Consider the following 23,716-nt stretch of genomic DNA (forward strand, 5'->3'; position numbering starts at 1 on the left):
AAAAAAAAAAAAAAAAAAAATTACTTCTCACTGGGTTCCTTCCACAACATGTGGGAATTGTGGGAGCCACAATTCAAAATGAGATTTGGGTGGGGACACAGCCAAACCTTATCACAACGCACGTGCTTATCGGTGGAGAAATGAATAAGCAGAATGTGGTATAAACAATGGGATACTATTTAGCCTTAAAGGGGAGGAGATTCGGACACAGGCTGCAACACGGATGAACCCTAAGGACGCTGTGACAGATGAAATAAGCCAGTTGCCGAAAATACAACTACCACATAATTCCACTTGTATGAGGTAGTTAGAGGTCAAAACTACAGAAACAGAAAGTATAATGGTGGGTACCAGGGCCAGGGGAAGGGAAACGAGGAATTATTGTTTAACGGAGACAGAGTTTCAGTTTTGTAAGACAGAAAGAGTTCTACATGGATGGTGGTGACGGTTGCACATCGTGAGTGTATTTAACACCACCAAACTGCACATTCAAAATGATTAAGTTGGTAATTTTAAGTTATATGCATCTTGCCACAACTTAAAAAAGTTGACAAAAAGACAGAAGTGAGGGGAGTAATTGTACTGGGGAGAAGGAGGAGGGCAGTTACTGGTGGGGGCTTTGGAGGACTTATGGACACAGCGCTCCATTTCTCAAACCAAGTGGTAATTACACAAATACTCCTTTTTTTTTTTTTTTTTAAAGACCGTGGCTTTCTTCTTCCTAGAAGACTGTGTGTTGCCCTCGTCTGGCATGCTTTGTTGATAGGAGCTGCCCCGTGGGAGAGCCTACATGACCAGGAGCTGAGGGTGCCTCTGCCCAACAGCCCATGAAGGGTAAGCTCAGATGCAGACTTCCCAGGCAAGCCTTCGGATGAGACCACAGATGCTGTGCCAATCTCCTGATTGCAGTCTGGTGAGAAGCCAATATGCAAGTACGCAATTAAGCCACACCTGGATTTCTGACTCATGGAAATGGTGAAATACTGAATGTTTTTTAAGCTGCCAAGTTTTGGGGGATTTTGTTATGCCCCAGTAGATACCAAATAATGCTATGTATAGAATCCTATGTTACTAATTTTATCTTGTGACTTTGTAAAAATAGATATTTGACTATTGCTTGCCTTTTATCATTGTAATTGATAAGGCTGCTTTCATGAGAACTGCTTTTGAAGTAATCTGAGTGGTTTTCTTTTTCACTTTAACATTTCTTTTGTATTCTGCAGTTTTACTCCTAAATGTAGAAGTGCAGTTTCATTTTTTACCCCTGGCTCGAGTCTCACAGCATTCCTGAATCTTATCAGGGAATGATGAAAAAATCCCACATTTTTCATCAAGTATAGAACTTTCTTAGTCATTATCTTTATAAATACTGCTGCTTCCTCATTCTTCTAATCGTTTGGAATGAAACGCTAATCTTTGGGATCTCCTCATTCTGTCATCATGCTCTGCCTCGCACGAGAAGAAACTTCTGCATATATCACAAATTCAGTTTTCAGCTAGGTCTAAATTGCTTTTTAACTCATCCATTGAGTTAATTTTAGCAGCACAGTTTTGGGTTCTAGGTATTCCATTGAGTTCTTCAAAACTGCCTATTCTTCCCCAACTCCCTTGGAATCGTATTCTTGTTCGTTTCCTTCTTTTATTCCTGTAATGCTTAACCATGAAAACATGCGTAATTAATGTTCTCTTATTTGCTCAGTTTACCTTCGGAAGGCCTTTGGCGGAGGAGTCCATTCCTGCTGTTCACACATCTGCTGACTTCCCTCCTGTGGCTCTTTCTTTGCGTGTTTCGTTCTTTATGATTGTAAACTCATCTTCAGTGGGCTTTATGGGTAGGAGTTGGAGGGGGCTAGATTGAGAATGTCTATGTGATTTTACTTCTATCACTGTGCCTGCTTCTGTCATGGGCTTTAAGGGTATTACTGGCCTGAGCTCAGGTTTTATATCAAGTTATTTGCTGCAGGGGTGGTAGGGTCTGGACTGTGAAACCTGTGAAAACTCAATACCTAGGCTGGGCATGGTAGCTCATGCCTGTAATCCCAGCACTTTGGGAAGCCAAGGCAGGAGAATTGCTTGAGCCCAGGAGTTCAAGACCAGCCTGGGCAACACAGCTAGACCGTGCCTCAAAAAAGAAAAATTCAGTCTGGGCGCGGTGGCTCACGCCTGTAATCCTAGCACTCTGGGAGGCTAAGGCAGGCAGATCAAGAGATTGAGACCATCCTGCACAACATGGTGAAACTCAGTCCCTACCAAAAAATACAAAAATTCGCTGGGTGTGGTGGTTTGTGCCTGTAGTTCCCAGCTATTTGGGAGGCTGAGATGGGAGAACTACTTGAACCTGGGAGACAGAGGTTGCAGTGAGCCAAGCTCACACCACTGCACTCCAGCCTGGCAACAGAGCTAGACTCCATCTAAAAAAAAAAAAAAAGAAAAAAGAAAAAATCAATACCTGACGTCTAACGAGGCTGTGAGCCCTGATTATCAATTGTCAACAGAACTTTCTGTCTCACAGAACCACAACAGGCAAGCCAACATGGAACCATCGTATCGTCTCCTGTTCCTGTGGGCACACAGCTACTCGTTCACATCTCTCCTGAAGGTGTAGCCCTTTGAGTGCCCTTGTTCCAGTTCCTGCTTCATGTGGGTCCAGGGAGGCCTCATCTCCTTTCCCATGTGAATGTCAAGACGTAGACCCTGAGGCTCCAGACCAACACTCTGCTGGGCAGCTGCCCTCAGGCTCTCACACTTCAGGACCCGGTTTTCAGTTTGTCTCTGGCTCCCGGCACGTCCCTGACCTCCTTGTGAGCTCAGCTCTGCATTAAAAGTTTGTTGTTTCTGTGTTGTGTTCACAAGCTCTGTCCTGGGAGGCTTTTGGGGTCTTAGCACCACAGGGAAAGACAGAAGTGGAAATCTGCTTTTGCACTATTTCTAAGATGAATTTCTAGGCTTGTCTTCAGAACACTTGCCATCCCCCTCTGCTCTGGCTTGAATGACTGTCCTCTCCAAAATTCATGTAGAAGTTTGATTGTCATTGTGACGATATTAATAGGTGGGACCTTCGAGAGGTGATTAGGCCCCGAGGCCTTTGCCCTCCTGAATGGGCTGGTGGGCATGTTATAAAAGGGAGGGTTCAGCCCCTTCTGTTTCTCTCTCTTGCTCAATCATCCTTCCTCTTTGCCCTTCTGCTATTCTGCGACGTGATGACGCCACAGGAAGGCCCTGACCCCTGACGCTGGACCTCCCAGCCTCCTGAACCGTAAGCCAGCAAGTTTCTCCACACTCTAAGTGACCCAGTCTGTAGGAGCCTGTTACAGCAGCACGGAACGGATGAAGACATCCTCTGTATCGTTTTGCAATCCCACGAGACAGGCGTTCTTTTGCATCACTGATGAAACTCGGCCCTGGAGGGCTTAAGTAACAAGGCAGGTCTGTCGGCTTCAGTTCTCGGCTCCCCTGGGCTTCGTGGCGCTTCACAGCTCGCAATCCCCCTGCAGGGCAGATGTGATTTGTCCTCCCATCTTGTGGCTGAAAAGCAAGCCTGTGGCACTTAAACAGGTTACGTGGCAGGTTTCAGCCATTGTACTAAAACATATTTTGGGTAGAAGATGTGGTGTGTATACGCGATGGCTCAGCGGTCAGCCTTAACAAGGAGGACAATTCTGCCACGTATGACAATATGGATGAACCAGAGGGGCATTAAGTGAAAAAGCCAGGCACAGAAAGACAAACACTGCATGATCTCACTTACAGGTGGGATCCACAAAAGTTGACTCACGGAAGCAGAGGGTAGAATGGTGGTTATCTGGGGCCGGGGCTGGGGCTGGGTGGAGATGCTGGTCAAGGGATACATTTCAGCTACATGGAGGAATACGATCAAGGGAGCTATAGTGGGACTTGGTGACTTTAGCTAATAACATGGTGACTATAGTTAAGAACAACATATCTTGTGCTTGGAAATTGCTAAGAGTAGATTTTAAGTGTTCTCACCATCCCAAAAAACAAGTATGTGAGTGAATGCATGCTAATTAACTTGATTTAGCCAGTTCACAATGTATACATAAGTTAAAACAAATTGTAAACAATCAATGTATACAATTATTATGTGCCAATTAAAATAAATACATTTAAAAATATTTTAGGTATTTGTCCATTTTTGTTTCAAGTTTACTTGTTCATCATTTTAGTATGAAAAATTTTTTTTTTTGGCTGGGCGCAATGGCTCACACCTGCAATCCCAGCACTGTGGGGGGGCCAAGGTGGGTGAATTACCTGAGGTCAGGAGTTCAAGACCAGCCTGGCCAAGATGGTGAAACCCTGTCTCTACTAAAAATACAAAAAATTAGGGGGGTGTGGTGACGGGCACCTGCAATCCCAGCTACTAGAGAGGCTGAGACAGGAGCATTGCTTGAACCCAGGAGGCGGAGGTCGCGGTGAGCTGGGATGACGCCACTGTACTCCAGCCCGGGCAACAAGAGCGAAACTCTGTCTTAAAAAAAAAAAGACGACTGTTTTTTTTCTTCCTGTGTGTACATGACTGACAACCCAGTGGTTTCCTTTAATACCTTATCAACATTTCCAGGCACTTTCTGTATTTGAGGTATGTGAATAGGGTGGCCCTCGTCTTGAGCGTGGCACTGAACTGGAGGCCTTTGGCTACACGCCGGAAGCTCTGGGTACTGAGGAGCTTGTCCCCCACTCTGTGCCAGGAATCGGAACGGTGGCCTAGGAGAGTTGGCAGAGGAGGAGGAACCAGACGCAGTGAACTTCCTGGTTTGTCCCAGTGTCAAGCAACTTGGCGTTTTTCTTTCACACGTGGCTGGAACAGAGGAGACTCACAGAAATATCTTCGTTGAATAAATAGAGTCCATTGAAATGGAGTCACATGAAGCAGCATTCATCCATCCAAAACGCCAATGCTTCCTTAGGGTGGGCTGAGTTTTACCCCAACACTAAGTTGTCTCATGTGATGGGCAAAACGACTCACGTGGAAACTGAGGCTGGCTGGGGGAATCCAGGCCTCTGGCATCCTCACCAAGGTAACTCTTGAGCAGCTCCCAGACAGCCCATTGTGTAGGGCAAACACCAGGAGCCCCTCCTGTGTGCAGGTACATGGCAGGCTCAACCATGGCCAGAGGGCAGGCACATGCTCGGCCAAACCCTAGAGGGTGGTGGGCATCTGCTCATCACAGGGGAGGACGGGAGGTGGGAGAGGCAGGTGGGCCTGTGGGGGTTGGGACGAGCTGTGCACATGGCTTGGCACACCCAAAGCTGAGGTTTCTCCTTGGGCAACACAGTCACATGTGAGTGTAGGAATCTCGGCTGGAGTTGCCCAACGTGGGGAGCAGACAGCACTGTAGCCAAAACCGCAGCTGGAGAATGCAGTGCTTGGAACAAGCCAAGCCATTGGGACGGGGCTGGGGCCAAGTAGACATGATAATGCACTAACGAGCAGTGCGGGGGGTAGGCTGTGGAGCGTGATCCTGGGGGAGACGCTGGATCCCTGGCTGGCCTGCATTGCTCTCCAGAGCTTTTAGCTGCCTGTGGAATTCCAGGTGCTCTGCTCCAGCTACTTTCAACGTATAAGCAGGAAGTGGATGCTGGAGAGGAACTGCTCTTCTGGACTGAGCTTGCTGCTCATGGCAGCCCCACCTACAGGGCCCAAAGCCTTATTGATGTTCCTTGCACCTTCCACCACGTGGCTGCCTCTTGAGCTCTGCAAGTGCACCACAGAGCCAGGAATTTCTCCCCAAAAGCCTCTCCATTTTACCCACGACCCCCCAGTAAATCACAACCTGAGAATAGAGTGTCTGCGACCCCCCTGTCCCCAGCTCCCCTGGGGGCAGGGGTTGGCACATCCCTGTGCCCGGCCACTTGCTGCCTCCTCCTGGGCTGCTGGTCCATGCCCAGTGGACAGGAAAGCCCAGCGAGGTCCCTGCCTGTGCACCCCGCCAACCACACTGTCCCCTCCCGGCAGCCTCACCTAGGCCCCTCCAGTGGCGGCCCCTTGTCCCCTGCACCCATGCCTGGCCTTGGAAGTTGCTGCTCACTTTTCTGGAATATTCTTTTCTTAGATCTCTGCAGGACTGTCCCTACCCCTACAAGGGCTCCACACATGTTCCCTCCTTCATGACTCCCACTGGGCTTCCCCGGCAGAGCCCCATGTCTCCAAAGCTCTGGTGACACCTGCCAGGCTTCCTCCAGGCCACAGCTCCGCAGCGCGCGTCTGAAAGAGAATAGGAAGTGGCCCGCAGGGCAGGCTGGCTGAGGGCCCCAGCACTGTCAGCGGGGTCTGAGGTCCTCCCAGCCCTGAAGGGGAAACTGGAGCTTCTCAGGCCAGCCCAGGACGCGTCCTCAGGAACCACAGCAGGTGCCTGGCAGCGGAGAGGAGTCTGCGTCTTTCAGGATCCATACTGTTGTATCCGAAACTATGCAAACACTTCGGGGTGCTCAGAGTAGCCCCGCAGAGGCCCTCCCCACGGGGCGGAGGGAAGCGTCCACTCGCTATCCCTGGGCCCTTGGAGAGTCCGCAGAGGCAGCCCCTGGGGGAGCAGGCCGGGGTCTGGACGTCTCCTGCAGCGGGCGGGGCTTTGCTATTAATCCTTAACCCAAATTATGGAAAGAGGAGCTGAGCTGCCAGGACGCCGGTCGGCTACAAACCCCACTCTTGTTAAAGACAGAGGGGGTCGGGGAGGGGGTTCTCCGGCCCTGAGCTTCCCGGGCCTGGCAGAACGCGGCCCCTCCGGGAGTCCGGGTCCCCGGGCGGGGGAGGCACCGGGGCGAGCGCGCTTCTCCCGGGGCCCCGAGTGCGGCCGGCTCTCGGACGGTAAATTCAGGGCCCGGGTGGAGGCGACGGGGTCCCGCGGCCTCGGTGACCCTGGACAGCAGCGGGAAGAGCGGGACCGCAAGGACAGGCTCCCCGGGGGCGCACGGACCCCGCCGCGCACCGGCTGCAGGGCCAGGCCGCGGGCCGAGGCGCGAACGCGGGAGGCGGCGGCCGGAGGGGCGGGAAGGGAGCGGGGCGGCCCCGGCGCGGAGGAGCGCCATTTACGTTCCGGCCCGCGCCGGGCGCTGACGTGGGCGGCCCGGCCCGGCCGGCGGCGCAGTCCCGCAGGGGCCTCGGGGTGGACGGCCCGACCCTGCCCGTCTTCCTCGGGGACGGGCGGTTTAGAACGTACAGAACTCCGGGCCCCGGGGCTCCGCCGGGCTGCAACCCCGACCAGCTTCCCGCCGGGCTCCCGCCCCGCCCCGCGGCCGCGCCCCGGCCGGGCGGGCCCTGAGCCGCCCGCGTGAGTCCGCCCGCCGCCCGCGCCGGGAACCAGGAGACCAACCGCGAGGCCCCGCCCGCGCGCGCCGCCGTGTCCCCGCCCGCGCGGTCGTCCGAGCGCGGCTCAGCGGCGCGGCGGAGACTCGGCACGGCGGCGGCCAGGCGCAGGCGGGCGGGCGGAGCAGCGGACGGCGCCGAGGCCGCCCCAAGCGCCGGGCTCGCGGCGGCAGAGCGCGCCGGAGTGGTCGGGGCCCGCGGCCGCCCGCGCCTCTCGATGGGCAGCTCGCACTTGCTCAACAAGGGCCTGCCGCTGGGTAAGGCCGCGCGCGCGCGCGTTTCCGGCCGCGGGCGGGGGCGGGGCGGGGCGGAGGCCGCGCGGGCGGGGGACGCGGGGGCGGGTTGAGCGCGCGCCCGCAGGCCGCCGGCTTTGTGTGCGAGTGCGCGTGCGCGCTAGCGCCCGCGCGTAGCCGCGACCGGGGGCGGGACCGCGGGAGGGGTGGTGCGCATGCGCGGACGGCTGCGTACCGGTGCGCGTGCGCGAGCGCCGCTGTCCGCCCGCCCCGCCCGCGGCCCGCGCAGGTGACACAAAGGGGCCTGCGGGCCTCTTGGCTGCCCCGCGGGATCCCCCGGCTCCACTGGCCCTAGGCCCTGGGGACCCGGGACGGCCCCCTGAGTCCCGATCCCCGGCCGCGACCCAGTCCCCAGTCATGACCCCGCGGCTGGGCCTGCGGGGCTGAGGTGTGGGGTGCGCCCTGCGCAGCTCGGGACGTCCTGGGGCGCGCTCCCTGGGCCACTCGCGGGAGCGCGCCCCGCCCGCCCGGAGACCGCCGGCTACGGTGGCGGCGCGCTGTGGGGAAAGAGGACGGGCCCCGGGCGCCTGGTCTGACCGCGGAGGAGGCCGCCACCCTGAGACCGGGCCCAAAGCGCAGCCCCCGGCTGTGACGCGGGAGGGCCCGGGGGTCTCCGTCCCCGCGAAGTCCCGGACCCGCCCGGCGCCCCCACCTGCTCGTGCCTGGTGCCGCCCTGGTCCTCGGGCGCCTTCCCCGCGGGCTGCGGAAGCAGGGAGCTTGGGCGGGAGCCGGGCCCGCAGGCATCGCCATCTTGCAGTGCCCGCGTTCTGGGCCGGCCCGGGCCGCTCCGCGGAGCGTCTGCCCCCACCTCCGACTCGGCTGCAAAGGCAGAGCCCGTGCGCCTGAGCCGCGGGCCGGGGCCGGAGCCCTGCTGCTCTAGTCTGTGTGATTGCCCGGACAGAATCCCTTCCAGTGGGGAAGAGGGAGGGCGGGCGCGCTGTTCCCGGTGCTCCGAGCTGGGGAGGGGAACCCTGAGAGCCGGGGTTACAGGGCCCGGCGTCTGGCCGAGGCGGCGGGTGCGCAGGGTGCCCCGTCCAGCTCCGTGGAGCACGGGCCCCCCGAGTCCTCTCCACCGTTTGCGAAGGAGCTCGGCAAGGGGCGCACGTTCCTCAGGGAAAGAAAGGCGCTGGCGGCTGGGCCCGCACCTCGGCTGTCCCCGCTGAGCTAGCGCGGTGACCCCGGCCTTCCCGGCCTTTCCCGGCCAGGGGGTGGCCTCTGCGCGTCCGCGTCTCCAGCTGCGACTTGGGACGGTGTTGGGGCAGCACCGTGGGGAACTATTTGCCGTTGCAGCTGAGGATGACAGCTGCGGTTTGTGGGACCCCTTTCTCTGTCCTGGAACCTCGTTGGGCGTGGCTCTGCCCTGGGCCTCAGCAGCAGGCCTCCCGGGTCTCCCCTGCGGGCCCAGGCCTGGCCACCACCTTCTGGGGTCCGGGCTTGGCGCCTGGTTGCTGCTGTCGGCTCTGCAGACGCCTCTTCCTCTCTTGGTTCTGTCGTCCATTTTTGAGCACCTGCTTCTGTCCTCGGGTCTCCAGAGCTCTGGAAGGGACATGCACCCGGGGCCGCGTCTAGTCACTCCTGGTGGTGCCTCGTCTGCCTTCCTGGCCATTTTGGGGTGTCTGCCATGTCCCCAACGTGCACTTCATCCTGTCAGCTTTGACAAGAACAGTGATGAGTTCTGAGAGGTGGGCGTGTGGTTGGGGATGTCAGTGTGGGATCTTCCCTTCTACACGTTTGTCATTAATCTGAGGATATAGCAGTAGGGGGGGGCGGGGGGGGCTTGGCCCCGGGTGCACAGGACGGGGACTGGTCTTGTCCCTGTACTCAGTGGGCTGAGCCTGGGCCCAGTCCTGTGGGCTTGGGCTGCCCCGGCCAGGCTGGCCCTTCCTGCAGTGCTCTGTGCCCTGCTGTGCCCTGGTACTCCCCATGCAGTGCCCGAGTCAGCATGTGCCCTGTGGGGTGTTTACCTCGGGTGACTCTCCTTCCAGAAGAACTTGTTTTCCACTCCACTCGGGGCTGGAGAGGCTCTGTGTAGGTGGTGCTGATGGGGTGCAGGCTTGGCTCAGGGCCCAGGGGTGGCCAGGAGGTGGTGGAGGCTGCAGGGGCTGCTGTGGGGGTTCTGTGGTTGAACTGCATAGCTTGAGGGAACACTGGTCAGAGCGCAGGGGTCCTCTGGTGGGCAAAAGCTCTGTGCGAGGAGCCTCTGGTCCCCCGGGTCCTCCATTGTCTGCTGCAGTGGCCAGAGCCCACTGCTGTCCTCCCCCCGACTAGGTCGGGGTAACCTACAAGGTGCCACCTATGTCACTTGACTGTCCCTTCCGGCAGCCCTTCAACCACACACTTAACGTGGTATCTCCCATGAGAAAATGTTCATTTTTTCCTGTGAATCCAGAAATCTCTTAGATTGTTCTTTGTCAAGCCAAACACTGACCTTGAGTTGTCCCTCTGGGTGGCCCCAGGCGGTGCCAGCTTGTAGGTGTTGAAGGAGAGGGAGGATGGTCCAGAGGAAGCCCAGTAGGTCCAGGGTTGGTTTGGATGGGGAGGTTTTGGGGCTGTGGCCCTGAGAGGCGTGGGACCAGGCCCCTTCTGCACCCTCCCCTGGCACCGCCATCAACTCCCCAGGCCTGATGTGGCCCATGCCGCCCTGGCCTGCCGCCCATCTGTGGTATGCGGGCTGCTAGGCTGCCCCGTCTGCCTGGCTGGTATGAGCCTGAGGCATCTGAGACTGCCTCTCAAGCAGTATGGTGTGTAGAATGTCCTGTTGGGAAGGCCAGAAAGGGGGTAGCCCAGCTGCCCCACACGTGGTAGGAGCTGGGAAGGTGGCGTTCTGGGGGATCCTGGAGTTCACAAGGTGTCTGCATGTGCTTGCTGAATAAACATGGGAACGTGCGAATCCACGGAAGTCCTGGAGAGGAGTCTCGGTGGCAAATTCGTGCCTCTGATTACAGCTCCTACTCTGCGATCTCTGAGCTGCGATGTGGCCCCACAGGCCCTGTGGAGCACCGTGGCTCCCTGGCTCACAGGATGCTGTAGTCGGAGGTGCTGCGTCGGCCCATGGGTGGCAGGCGGTGTCTGTCTGGGGGAAGTTCTGGTGGCCCCATGCTGCTGTGGGGCTCCCTCTTGGGGGACTGGCCTTCTCTGTTATTACAGGGCAGGGACTCAGTCCCCTCGGGGCAGCAGGTGGCTGCATCTTGGGGCTGGAGGGCTCTGGGTCAGGCTGTGTGCAGCCTTTGTCACTGTCAGCCCCTGCCTGGGCAGCTCAGCCTGGACAGCCAAAGGCGGCATCTCACCAACGCCCAGGTGGCTGTGCCAGGGGACTCACGGCAGGACAGCTTTGTCACGAGAAGGCCACTTGGGGCAGTGCCAGACTTTTAGCCCAGAGGCATCAGGGCTTATGGGGACAAGGCAGGGTGAGGGCTGGCGAGACTGCCAGCCCAAGGGTGCCCTTCTGGAGGTTGGGGAACGTCTTCCTGGGCAGCAGCTTTAGTGGCCTCTGTGGGGAGGGGGAAGAAGATGGGGTTGGTGAGGAAGGGCCTTGGGGACTCATTCTGGTAGAGGCCGTGGGGGAGGGCAGGGGACTGGTTGGCCTAGCAGGGCTGGAGGGACTTGGAGGGTTGGTGGCTGCTGAGGCTGGGTCTCAGCAGGCCGGGATGGGGCCAGGCACTGAGACTGGGGAAGGAACAATGCTGTTGTGGTGAGTTTGGACAGCTGAGTCCGACATCTCATCAGAGCTGCAGGAGGAGAGAGAAGCCAGCAGGGGACCCCCAACCCCAAGTCCTACCTGAGGGGACTGGCGCAGCCTGGGCTGGAGATGACCCCAAGCAGGTGCTTGGTTCTGGCGCATCTTGGGGTCTCCTGGGACTTCCTGCAAACCCAGTGCCCAGAGACCTTCTGTGGCTGTCCGGCGGGGGGGCAGGTCCCAGCCTGTGGTGACCCCGGTGTGCAAGGAGCTACCCTGGTCCCTCTCCAGAGTGGACTGATGCCCGTTGCACACGTGACTTAGGGCCGAGGGGGCAGGTGTGGCCAACAGGAGGAGGATCCAGAGACGGCTTCGGCACGTGGTCTGGTGGCACTGGGGTCATCAGGCCGCCCCTGTGCAGCCTCCTGGGACTTGATGCCTCCGGAGACCCTGGGGGTTGTTGCCTCTCACCTTAACCTCGTTTTCTTTAAAAGAAATTTTTATGTTAGAATAGTCTGAGATTTGCAGGAAAGTGAGGAAGCTAGCACAAGCTTCGGGTGCGCCCCACACTCAGTTTCCCCTGAGGGTCCGTTCAGGGCTTTCTTACAATGTGAGGTTAAGTGGAAGGAGGCCCCGGCATCTGCAGGATGTGAACCTGGAGACTGTCCTTGCGTTGCTGAGCTGAGAGCTATGTGTGGCTGTGAGTTTTTAATAAGGAAAAGCAGTGTGGGTCCTGGGTTTGGATGGCACAAGCCCCTCTGGGAGCTGTGTGCCTTCATCTCAGAGCGTGTGAGGGAGGTACAGGCCAGGAGCCCTTGACTCCCAATTGGCCAGCTAGGAGGGCTGTTGGGAGGCCAGCTCCCTGGCATGAGGTGCCCAGGGCCTCCAGACATTGCACTGGGTGGGAGCTCTGGGACTCGGAGGCTGGGTGTCAGTGTGGAAGGTTCGGCCTGGCAGGGGGCTGCTTTGTGGGTGCACCTTGGTCCCAGGGTAGGGCAGAGGGTGGGCAGACCTCCCCCAAAGTTAAGGACAGATCTCGCCCCAGGGCGGTTTCCAAGACAGAGGCCCCTGGAGGAGAACCAGGTACTGGGCCTCAGGTGTCTCTCCTGAACCGGGGCAGCCTTGGAACATGGAGCCGCAGGAGGTCCCTGTGGCACAGGGTGTAGCCCCTCATCTCTGACAGGGCCGGCCCAGGGAGCACAGGGCCACAGGAGCCCTGTTGCAGGTCCCTCAGCTCAGGAGCCCACGCCTCCTCACTGCAGGGTCCTTTAGGAGGGCCAGGGTGGCCTTCCCACATCTGCTTTCTCCTTGGAGCCACAGGTGTGGGCAAGTACTGGGTGGTACTGACAAGCACTGAGCAGTATTGAGGGGTATCTAGGAGCCTCCAGGAGCAGCAGCCAGCGCTGTGTTACCATGGGCAGTATTGATAAGTATTGGCCAGTCTTCACAAGCAGCAGCCGGTATCGGGCCGCCATGAGCAGTATTGATGAGTTTGTTTGGCCGGGCATGGATGGCGCGGTGCCTTGCCCCCTGGCCAGGCTGGCTTGTGGCGGAGGTGTGACATTGAGGCTGTTTTCTCCTGTCCTTTTAGTTTCTGTTTTTATGCAGGATCCAGGTGCAGTGGGTGGGGGTAGTGGTGGGGGTGTTGCGGGGGGGCGGGCGGCCGCCTTCAAGGCTCAGCATAGGTCGTTGGGGGCCCAGGCCCAGGCGGGGGGATTCCACTCTACTGTGTTGCTCTAGGGTCCTCCATAGGGGAGCCCCGCCCAGCACCTGCCATGAAGAGTGGTGTCAGGGACCCTGGATGGGAGGTGCGTTTGTGTGTGGGGCTGCACTGTGTGCATTGGTGTCTCTGGAAGCTGGAGGTGGTCGGCGTGTGCGCTTGAATCCTGCAGAGGGGAGTGAGGGGCAGAGATTCGTCTGTAAGGCCTCTGGCAGGGGCGGCCCCCCAGCACACCACCAGGGTGTTAGGCCTGGCTGAGCAGCCCCTCTTGGCTTGGCAGGCAGTCGTCTCTGCCTATGCCTGCGCACTGTGGCTGGTGGCCAGCTCCTGTCCTGGTCTGCCAGACGTCAGCTGCACCTTGGGGTCAGCCCCTGTGTGGTGTCTTCATGCCAGAGCAGGGGCCGGATGTGGGCGGCTCAGTGATACCCTCCCCAGGGCTGGGTGATCATGGGCACTCCCAGCCCCCTGTACTGCCTGGAAGGCTTGGCCCCTCAGGTGCCCCCCACCGCTGTGCATATGGCCATTGAGGTCCGTGCCCTCAGCTTCCTGCCAGGCCCTGGCCTAGCAGTCAGGAAGAGCTGAGCAGTGCTTTAGGGAGAATCAAGGGAGCGTCGCTGGGGTGCTCTGAGGGTCACAGGTGGAGACAGCATGGCCTGTGGCAGGCTGGATGCTGAAAAGCCGGCAGCACCTCTCCCGGTGGCTCCTGGGAATTGGCCACATGAGATAGAAGCTTCAGAACAGCAGGCAGAGCCTTCCGCAGTTGCCCTGCCCACAGCACGCATCCTCTGTCCTGTCCTCCGTCCCCTTGCTCTTGGACACTGGGGACATCTGGGTGCAGCTAGAGCCTGTGGGGGTGGCCTTAGTCCTGGGGGGCAGTTCTCAAGAGGCAGCATAGGGGCCTCTGGAGCCCGGCCTCGGGCCTGGCACTGCCACCTTGGGGTGAGTGCCGCTCACATATGTGGCGGGAGCCAGGGCCCCTGGCTGACAGCAGGCCCCTGAGTGCAGGTAGGTCCCAGCCAGCAGCCCGGGGTGTGGCAGATGCAGTGAGGCCCACGTCCATGGCGTTTCCTGGAGTCTGAGTTCTGGTCGGACCTTTGATGGCATTTTAATGTGTCTCTTGTGTTTGATTTTTAGTAAGACTTTGACCCCGACGCAGGCTTCAGTGGTTGCCGTGGATCAGAAGCCTGAGCGCTTTGGCTCGAGACAATTAAGGACGTGGGATGAGGCTCCGAGACAGGACGCGGTTCTGCCTGGGGACCCTGAAGATAAAAAGCTTTCAAAAGTCGAATTCATGGTCGTGGAAGCCGAGCCCATATTAAGAGATGTCAGGTTGGTAGGGGTTCCTGGCGTCTGCGGCAGAGCGGAGCTGGCTAGTCTCTCCGCGACCTTGGATGAAGTCGAGGGACCCAGGCTGTGCGGGCATCGGGCCTGATTGCTGCCACCCGGCCCCCAGTGTGCTCTGGGCGAGGACAGGCATCCCCCGAGGGAGGGTTTCCTGCATGCCTGGCGGCAGAGCACAGCTGTGATCAGGCCTGTCCGTGGCATCTGCTGTTTCTGTCGGAAAGTGTCTGAGGGGCACAGAGGGGGTGCGGGGTCCGCAAGCACGAGGACGGAGCCCCACATGGAACCCTGGAAGTCCCAGGTGTCCACCTGGCGTGCCCCAAGCAGGGCTGCCACCCTGTGGAGCTGTTTCTAATAGTTGGTCTGTGTTCTCTGGCCCAGAAGTGCGGGCAGCCGGAAACAGCCCTGGGCTGAGGGGGTGCCGCAAAGCCTGCTCCAGCACGGGCCGTGTGACTGCGTGGCCTCCTGGGCATGTCCACAAGCCCGCAAGGGCAGGTTGTCTGGTGGGACCCTGCTACAGTGGGTGGGGGTAGCTGGTGGATGATGCGATGAGGCACCTTGGGTACCTGACTGGGGGGGCCTGGCGTCTTCACCTACTCCTCCTGGCTCCACTCACCCAGCACCCAGGAGTCCTCCCAGGCAGTTCGGATGCAGCTACGTGATCTGTTGTGGTTCCCAGTGTCGCATTCTCACCACAGCACCAGCCCAAGTCCCCACGTTCACTGGCAGGGGCGGTTCAGACTTTGCATGGAGATGGCCCGTGAGCTCTGGGCCTGTGGGGTTCGCGTGTTCACACCTTCCTCATCAAAAGTGAAGACCAAGGATGCTGAGAGTAGATGTCTACCCACTCCCTCAGAAACAGCAACGTCAACCCCTCACACATGAGCAGTAGCCACCGCCCCTTGTGGTTAGGGAGCCAGACCATGCGCTGTGTCACTGGGGTCTGCAGGAGGGCGACGTGTGGAGTGTCACCGGGGGGCTGCAGGAGGGGGACGTGTGGAGTGTCACCGGGGGGCTGCAGGAGGGCGACGTGTGGAATGTCACCGGGGGGCTGCAGGAGGGGGACGTGTGGAATGTCACCGGGGGGGCTGCAGGAGGGGGACGTGTGGAGTGTCACCGGGGGGCTGCAGGAGGGGGACATGTGGAGTGTCACCGGGGGGCTACAGGAGGGGGACGTGTGGAGTGTCACCGGGGGGCTGCAGGAGGGGGACGTGTGGAGTGTCACTGAGGGGGCTGCCGGAGGGGGGCCTGTGGAGTGTCACTGGGGGGCTGCAGGAGGGGGACGTGTGGAGTGTCACTGGGGGGGCTGCAGTATGGGGACATGTGGAGTGTCACTGGGGGGGCTGCAGGAGGGGGACGTGTGGAGTGTCACTGGGGGCTGCTGGAGGGGGATGTGTGTGTCACAGGGGGGGCTGCAGGAGGGGGACCTGTGGAATGTCACTGGGGGGGCTGCAGGAAGGGGACCTGTGGAATGTCACTGGGGGGGCTGCAGGAAGGGGACGTGTGGAGTGTCACTGGGGGGGGGCTGCAGAAGGGGGACCTGTGGTGTGTCACTGGGGGAGCTGCAGGAGGGTGACATGTGGAGTGTCACTGGGGGGGCTGCAGGAGGGGGACCTGTGGAGTGTCACTGGGGGGGCTGCAGGCGGGGGATGTGTGGTGTGTCAGTGGGAGGGGCTGCAGGAGGGCAACCTGTGGTGTGTCATTGGGGGGGCTGCAGGAAGGGGACGTGTGGAGTGTCACTGGGGGGCTGCAGGAGGGGGACATGTGGAGTGTCGCTGGGGGCTGCAGGAGGGGGACGTGTGGAGTGTCACTGGGGAGCTGCAGGAGGGGGGTCATGGGCAGCTCCTGTCCAGATGGAATGAGGGAACAGGCAAACCAGGATGTGGTTTTGATCGTGCACACCCCGTGTTTGGGGTCTGGGCAGGTCCTGGCACCTTTCCTGTCTTGAAGGCAAGTGGGTGGAATGGCCAGTGGCTCCTCTGAGGTCACTGGGGCGTGAGGACTTAGAAGGAGGAGCCTGGGCCCAGCCGTACCGGGAGCCCTCGGCTTTGGGGTGGTCAGTGGAGACCTGTGCCCTGTCCCCTGCAGGCACCTGCTGCAGGCCCATTGCACCCTTGGGCTGTCCACCAGGGTGTCTCTTTTCTCTGCCGTGGGCTCCAAGAGCCGTGTTTGCAGTGCATTCTGGGCCCTGGCGGCTTGGTGGCCTCTGCTTACCTGCTGGTAGATGGGGTGGGAGACGGCTGAGCGTGCATGTGGCTGCAGCCACTGAGGACTTTACTGGGTCACTCCGTTTCTTGGTTCTGTCCTGTGTCTCCCCTCCTGCTGGCCAAATGGTCCTGGGGGCTCCTTGGTCTCCTGGGGCCAGTCTGGGGGGTGGACCGGCCAGACCCTGGCTCCAGCTCTGCCTTTTCCCAGCACCCGGTGCTCCCTGCCTGGCACAGGGTGGCCGGGTGGTGCCTGGAAGCTGCTGTGCTTCTGTGACACCTCAGAGCCCCTCTTTCTCCATGTGGCCCCGAACGAAGCTTAGCTGTGTCATACGTGAAAGGAATAATGGGTGTTAGTGGTTTTTAATCAGCTCATTCTGGGAAGGTAGGGGCACAGTGGACTTTAACAGTGGACTTTCCTCTATAGCTCTGTTTCTTGTCCCTTCAAATTTACAAATGGAAGTGATGCCAGGCAGAGGGTGGGGCGTTCTGTGTGAAATATTGGTGACCCATCGGGGATTCCAGCAGCCACACGGTAGCCCAGGCGGAAAAGGGCAGCCATGTTCCTAAAGCCCTGTGCTGCGATCTGTGCCCTCCAGTGTCACGGGTCCCTCCTGTCCCTCCGCCTCATGGAGCTGCCCTGGGGTCTCGGGATCTCGGAGGGTATGGGGGAGTCTTGGGGAATCTCAGACAGGTCTGGGAGGGTCTCAGGGGGTCTGGGAGCCCCTGTGCCTGAGGGCAATGGTGGTGGGTGTCTGTAGTCTGTGTCCACTCGTGTCAGCGAGCTGAGGCACACAAATCTGTCTTTCCTATGGATTTTTAATTCACTTTTTACAAATATCACAACATGTAGAATGGAAAGCCCTCATCGGCCGGTGCACAGTGGGCAGTGTGGAGCAGGTTGTGGCTACGGGCTGCGGTGGTGCAAGGCTGAGCACTTGCTTCTGTCTTGCAGGCGTCCGACCTCCAATCATGAACGGGCCCCTGCACCCGCGGCCCCTGGTGGCACTGCTGGATGGCCGGGACTGCACGGTGGAGATGCCTATCCTGAAGGACGTGGCCACCGTGGCCTTCTGCGACGCACAGTCCACGCAGGAGATCCATGAGAAGGTACCACCACGTACTGTCCTGGGGCTGCCAGAGCCACATGCCGGAGGGGAGTTGGGAGGGATGGGAGCATGGGCCGCAGCAGGTCTGGATGCCACTGGGACAGGTGCAGCCTCTGTCCCTTTCACCCTGCCCCATTAGGAGATGGACATGGGGTTTCGCCTGTAGCTTCTGGATTCATTTCCAGTTTTCTCCCAGAGAGCAGGTCCTCAGGACGCTGCTTTTGTTGCAGGGCCAGAGTGAATTGCTTCCCCTGGCTCCGGGCGCACAGCGGTCTTTGCATGCGCATGGGTGGTCTTGGCATTGCCCACGACTTGGCTGTGGTCCAGCAGTGGGCAGCCTTCGGGCAGCTTTCCTGAGTCGTGTTTGCTCAGGAGATCCACAGGCTCCTCCGTGATGAGAAACAGGTCGGTCTGGCTCTGCTTGTAGCCAGAGGTTAGTGATTCAGAGCAGCTTTTCCCTGAAGACAGACGAAGAAGCTGGGTCCTCAGGAGCTAACAGGACAGAGCTACAGCTGCCCAGGCTACAATCCAGACAAGCCCAGAATCTGTAGGAACGGGTGGGCCCTGCCCGTTCTGGCCTGGGGTGTTGGCTGTTCTCGAAGAAGTGGCTGAGGGGTTGCATTTGGCATTGGCAGCAGCCATGGTCTGCAGGGTGTGGGGCCTGCTGGGACAGCCATGGCCTGTAAGGTGACACCTGGAGTGAGGGTGCCCTGGACTCTGACATGCCGTACAGTGGGCATCCAGCCTGCCAACATCGGGGGAGACTTGAGCCTGGATTTCAGGGGATCCCACACTGCCTGGCCCCAGGTGCCTGGCAGGAAGAAATGGGACAGCCCCTTCAGAGGAACGTAGCATCAGCCTGGGCCTCGGTTCATTTCTACAGATCATCGTCTGGCCCAGGGTCCGTCAAATGCAGTAGAGATAACCAGGCAGTCAGGAGATGGCAGATGAGGCATAAAGCCCAAAAGCCAGAAAAGGCAGTGCGGGTCCACCAGAGCTCCCCGAGCTGACCACGGCATGGTGACCCCAGCACAGCCCTCAGGAGGAGGCCGGGCCAGACACCGACGAGGAGCTGCTGCCCCTAAAACGGGGCATGGTGCCTCAGAGGAGGTGAGGTGTGGATCTGAGACACGCCGAAGCCGAATGGGAGAACAGAGGGGCAGGTTTAGCAGCCAGGAGGGTGAGATGAGGAGCCACCCTCACAGACACTTTGGAACAATAGAGGGGAGGGGCTGGAAGGGATGACAGCAGAAGCATTTCCAAAGGAAACATGGTGCTAAAGATGGGCGCGCGTCTGCTGCGGCCGGCGGTCGCTCTGCAAAACGCTTCCTGGTTTCTCATGCAGTTAGATGTGCGCCTGTAATGCAGCCCAGTGGCCACACTCCTTAGTCGCAGAGGCTTGGAACGCACGTCCGCGGGCAGAACCGCGCGTCATGCTCCCTGGCAACTGTAATCATCACGGCCCAAACCAGGACATGCCCCAAACCAGGACACGCCCCGGCTGCCCTTTGGCAGGTCAGTGGCCAGGCAAACGCTGGCCACCTCCCTTGGCATCCTCAGCAACAGGCGGGGGGATCTCGGTAGCGTGATGGCGAGTGAAGAGCTGGTTTCAAGGGCTGCATGCTGCCTGATCTCTTCATGTTCAGGCAGAGGCATCAGCGTGACGGAAACCATTGCTGGGGTGCGGGCGGGGGAGCTGCCAGTGGGCCAGTGTGCCGGAATCTGCACATGAGCACATCACACGGGCGTGTCCACATGCATGCCCGGCCACGGTGTACACCTGGAGTCATGTGGCACCCACTTGGTTTTGACAGTGCCCTGGCTAGTACGGTTTTCTCACTGGGAGGCTGGGTGTGTGTTAAAGACACACACGTATGGAATGGAAAAGAGGCACATGGTCAACTTGGAAAGTTGTAAGTCACACTAAAGCAGGGTCTGCCAACAGATTGGAAAACTAAGGCAAAACAGAGGTTTTCTGAAATTGCAGTAATCCCAGGCTGCCTAGACAGGTTCGTATAAAATGCAAATCAGTGGGCCGCCCTGGTTGGGGTGGGGCTGGCGTGGTCCCTGGCAGGACACAGACTCCCTGCTCTGCACCCAGATGGTACAGCCCAGGGCAGAGAAAGACATGGTAAATACTCAGAAAACCTCCCCAGGGGATGCAGCAGTGTTCTTGGACGAGACCGGAGTGTTGGGAACCGTCCTGGCATCCTGGAGGGGCCTGAAGCAGTCCCTAACCAGAAGCAGAGCAGGTGCCACAGAAAGGAGCCCCAGAGAACTAGGAGAACTTGAAATTAAAAACACAAGTGAAAATCTAGGAAGAACAGGACGCTTAAAGACAGGGAAATTGCAGAAGCCAGAGATGGGAAGAGAGGCCTCGGCCCCCGGGGCTGCGTGTCCTGAGATGGGAAGAGAAGCCGCAGCACCCCAGGACTGCGTGTCCAGAGATAGGAAGAGAAACCTCGGCTCCCGGGGCTGCGTGTCCAGAGATGGGAAGAGAAGCTGTGGTCTCCCGGGGCTGCGTGTCCAGAGATTGGAAGAGAAGCCGTGGTCTCCCGGGGCTGTGTGTCCAGAGATGGGAAGAGAAACCTCGGCTCCCGGGGCTGCGTGTCCAGAGATGGGAAGAGAAGCCGTGGTCTCTCGGGGCTGCGTGTCCAGAGATGGGAAGAGAAGCCGTGGTCTCCCGGGGCTGCGTGTCCAGAGATTGGAAGAGAAGCCGTGGTCTCGGGGCTGCGTGTCCAGAGATGGGAAGAGAAGCCGTGGTCTCCCGGGGCTGCGTGTCCAGAGATTGGAAGAGAAGCCGTGGTCTCCCGGGGCTGCGTGTCCAGAGATTGGAAGAGAAGCCGTGGTCTCCCGGGGCTGTGTGTCCAGAGATGGGAAGAGAAACCTCGGCCCCTGGGGCTGCGTGTCCAGAGATGGGAAGAGAAGCCGCAGCCCCCCGGACTGCATCCAGAGATGGGAAGAGAAGCTGCGGCACCCCGTGACTGCGTGTCCAGAGATGGGAAGAGAAACCTTGGCCCCTGGGGCTGCATGTCCAGAGATGGGAAGAGAAACCTCGGCCCCTGGGGCTGCGTGTCCAGAGATGGGAAGAGAAGCCGCGGCCGCCCGGGACTGCATCCAGAGATGGGAAGAGAAGCTGTGGTCTCCCGGGCCGTGTGTCTAGAGATGGGAAGAGAGGCCACAGCCCTGGGGGGCCATGTGTCCAGAGATGGGAAGAGAGGCCGTGGTCTCCCAGGGCTGCGTGTCCAGCGATGGGAAGAGAGGCCGTGGTCTCCCAGGGCTGCGCGTCCAGAGATGGGAAGAGAGGCCGTGGTCTCCCAGGGCTGCGTGTCCAGCGATGGGAAGAGAGGCCGTGGTCTCCCAGGGCTGCGCGTCCAGAGATGGGAAGAGAGGCCGTGGTCTCCCAGGGCTGCGTGTCCAGCGATGGGAAGAGAGGCCCTGGTCTCCCAGGGCCGCGTGTGAGTCTGCTGGGCTGCCTGGATGCTGAGTCCCCATGTCACAGCCTGTGGTCCTGCAGGAGGACTTGGCTGCCCATGCTTTCTTGCCACTAGGGGTGGCCAAAGGACTAGATCCAGCACACAGTGGAGCAGGGCCTCTCCCTGCTGTCCCCTCGCTGTCCCTGCTGGCTGGAAAGCAGCGGTGATGGGTGCAGTCTGGGTAGCCACCTTGGGCCGTGAGGGGAGCCATGGAGCAAGGAGACTGGAGGCAGGGACCCTTGTGACTGGAGAGGGCAGCGGGCCCGCGGGCTACCTATCTCCAGGCTGTGTTGTGGGAGGAAACTGAAGGCCTGCTCTGTGTGTCACTGTTGGTCAGGAATTTCTCCTCCTGGACGGAAGCTTCCCATACAGCTGGTTGGATGTCGCCACTGTCTTAATGCTGTGGAGGGAGAGAATGCGATGCCATCAGTGCAGTCATGGGAAGAACGAGAATGTCGGGCTTGGTAGGCATCCTGCTGTTCAGGTTCAGGATTTTACTGATACCAGGGTTGGGGATGTCACCCACCAGGACACAGGACTCAGCCCAACACTGCACATCTGATGGAACTGCTGAGCAAGAAGGAAGCCCTGGGAGCCAGGAGGCTGCATCCTGTGCAGGCTGTGGGGCCTGGAGTGGCAGGGTGGCTCTGGGAGGGCACAGGACGCAGGGGCCCCCAAGGACCTGTATCCAGCTGGACAGCTGTGCTCCTGCCAGACGAGTATCTCCAGGCTTCGAGGGTGGGTAGGTCGCTGGGAAGCCCTCACTGGACAGAGGTGCTGGGGCTGGGCAGGAAATGAAGCGATTGAAATCCAGGAAAAACACAAAAGCCGGCATTGTGGGACGGCGGGGGGGCGTGCAGGACCATCCTAGAGCCCCTGTGTCTCAGAGGCGGCCGGCACAGAGCCAGCATCGTCGGTGGGGGGGCGTGTAGGACCGTCCTAGAGCCCCTGTCTCTCAGAGGCGGCAGGCACAGAGCCGGCATCGTCGGGGTTGTGGGGGCGTGCAGGACCGTCCTAGAGCCCCTGTCTCTCAGAGGCGGCCGGCACAGAGCCGGCATCGTCGGTGGGGGGCGTGCAGGACCGTCCTAGAGCCCCTGTCTCTCAGAGGCGGCCGGCACAGAGCCGGCATTGTCGGTGGGGGGCGTGCAGGACCGTCCTAGAGCCCCTGTCTCTCAGAGGCGGCCGGCACAGAGCCGGCATCGTCGGTGGGGGGCGTGCAGGACCGTCCTAGAGCCCCTGTCTCTCAGAGGTGGCAGGCACAGAGCCGGCATCGTCGGTGGGGGGGCGTGCAGGACCGTCCTAGAGCCCCTGTCTCTCAGAGGCGGCAGGCACAGAGCCGGCATCGTCGGGGTTGCGGGGGCGTGCAGGACCGTCCTAGAGCCCCTGTCTCTCAGAGGCGGCCGGCACAGAGCCGGCATTGTCGGTGGGGGGGCGTGCAACCGTCCTAGAGCCCCTGTCTCTCAGAGGCGGCAGGCACAGAGCCGGCATCGTCGGTGGGGGGGCGTGCAACCATCCTAGAGCCCCTGTCTCTCAGAGGCGGCCGGCACAGAGCCGGCATCGTCGGGGTCGGGGGGGCGTGCAGGACCGTCCTAGAGCCCCTGTCTCTCAGAGGCGGCCAGCACGGAGACAGGCTGCTGTGGGCTCTGACCTTAATACTGGGTCACAGTCTCTTCTGGGACCAAGAGGACAGGGGCCACGGGTGCAGGGGCTGTTTCCAGGCAGGCTGACCAGTGCCTGCCCGAGCCTCAGGTCCAGTGAGGCCCCGCAGGGCATGCCCAGGACCCACTCTCAGGTCTGGAAGAGCCAGCTGGGCAGTGTTGGTTCCACCAAGAGTGGACAGGACAGAGGACCAGAGATAGCCCCACCCAGTGGGACCCAAGGACACAGACAGCGGCTTTTTAGATGCGTGGGCCAAGGACTGGGGAGCCAGTGACTCTGGGCCCTGGGTGGCCATTCAGGAACCGCGGTGGCTCCCGGACTGCAGATGCTTGCTGTCCACGTAAGCCGCCCTTGTGTGAATGCAGAGCATTAGAGGAACGTTTGAAAGAGTGTTTACTCCCTGAGGTCATGACAGCGCAGGAAAGATGTGCTTTCTGTAGAAAATGTGATACTACAGAGGTAAAGGTCACTTTGATTAAATGGCAATTAGAAATAACACTGCAGGGCTGGGTGCAGCAGCTGACGCCTGTAATCCCAGCACTTCAGGAGGCCGAGGCAGGTAGATACCTGAGGTCACCAGTTCAAGACCTGCCTGGGCAACACAGCGAAACTTTGTCTCTACTGAAAATACAAAAATTAGCCAGGCATGGTGAAGGGGGCCTATAGTCCCAGCTACTGAGGAGGCTGAGGCAGAAGAATCACTTGAACCCAAGAAGCAGAGGTTGCAGTGAGCTGAGATCGTGCCACTGCACTCCAGCCTGTGCGACCGAGCAAGACTGTTCAAGAAACAATGACGTAGAAAAATAAATTTTAAAAATAAAAGCAGGTGACAGACAGGGGTTTGGGTATTTTCAACTTGTGTGCCAAAGTAAGAGTGAATGTCTGACGCACTCAGAGGGGTGTGGGGGCCAAGCCTG

The 23,716-nt window shown here is 59.5% G+C and overlaps 1 protein-coding gene and 1 non-coding gene across 19 annotated transcripts in view; one reads left to right on the plus strand and one right to left on the minus strand.

Moving 5' to 3' along the window:
* Positions 1–341: 341 nt before the first annotated feature.
* On the minus strand, positions 342–6,409 carry LOC100413642 (uncharacterized). The gene is made up of 3 exons (XR_013532743.1): positions 6,372–6,409; positions 6,094–6,223; positions 342–5,964 (listed from the first exon to the last, which is right to left on the minus strand). It is a non-coding gene; the product is annotated as an uncharacterized LOC100413642 (transcript).
* CTBP1 (C-terminal binding protein 1) overlaps positions 6,176–23,716 on the plus strand; it is a 36,728-nt gene continuing 19,187 nt past the window's right edge. For 4 of the 18 annotated variants that reach the window (XM_078367737.1, XM_078367742.1, XM_078367743.1 and 1 more), the window contains exons 1-3: positions 7,364–7,578; positions 14,145–14,339; positions 17,511–17,665. In XM_078367737.1, the coding sequence (XP_078223863.1) occupies positions 14,333–14,339; positions 17,511–17,665 (162 nt within the window). In that variant the 5' untranslated portion in view covers positions 7,364–7,578; positions 14,145–14,332. Of the gene's footprint in view, positions 6,368–6,621; positions 6,824–7,363; positions 7,579–7,813; positions 9,297–14,144; positions 14,340–17,510; positions 17,666–23,716 lie in introns of those variants that run through there. The other 14 variants (XM_078367740.1, XM_035294371.3, XM_078367745.1 and 11 more) reach the window with 5 other exon arrangements.

This window comes from Callithrix jacchus, chromosome 3, assembly GCF_049354715.1.
Source record: "Callithrix jacchus isolate 240 chromosome 3, calJac240_pri, whole genome shotgun sequence".
Taxonomy (NCBI): domain Eukaryota; kingdom Metazoa; phylum Chordata; class Mammalia; order Primates; family Cebidae; genus Callithrix; species Callithrix jacchus.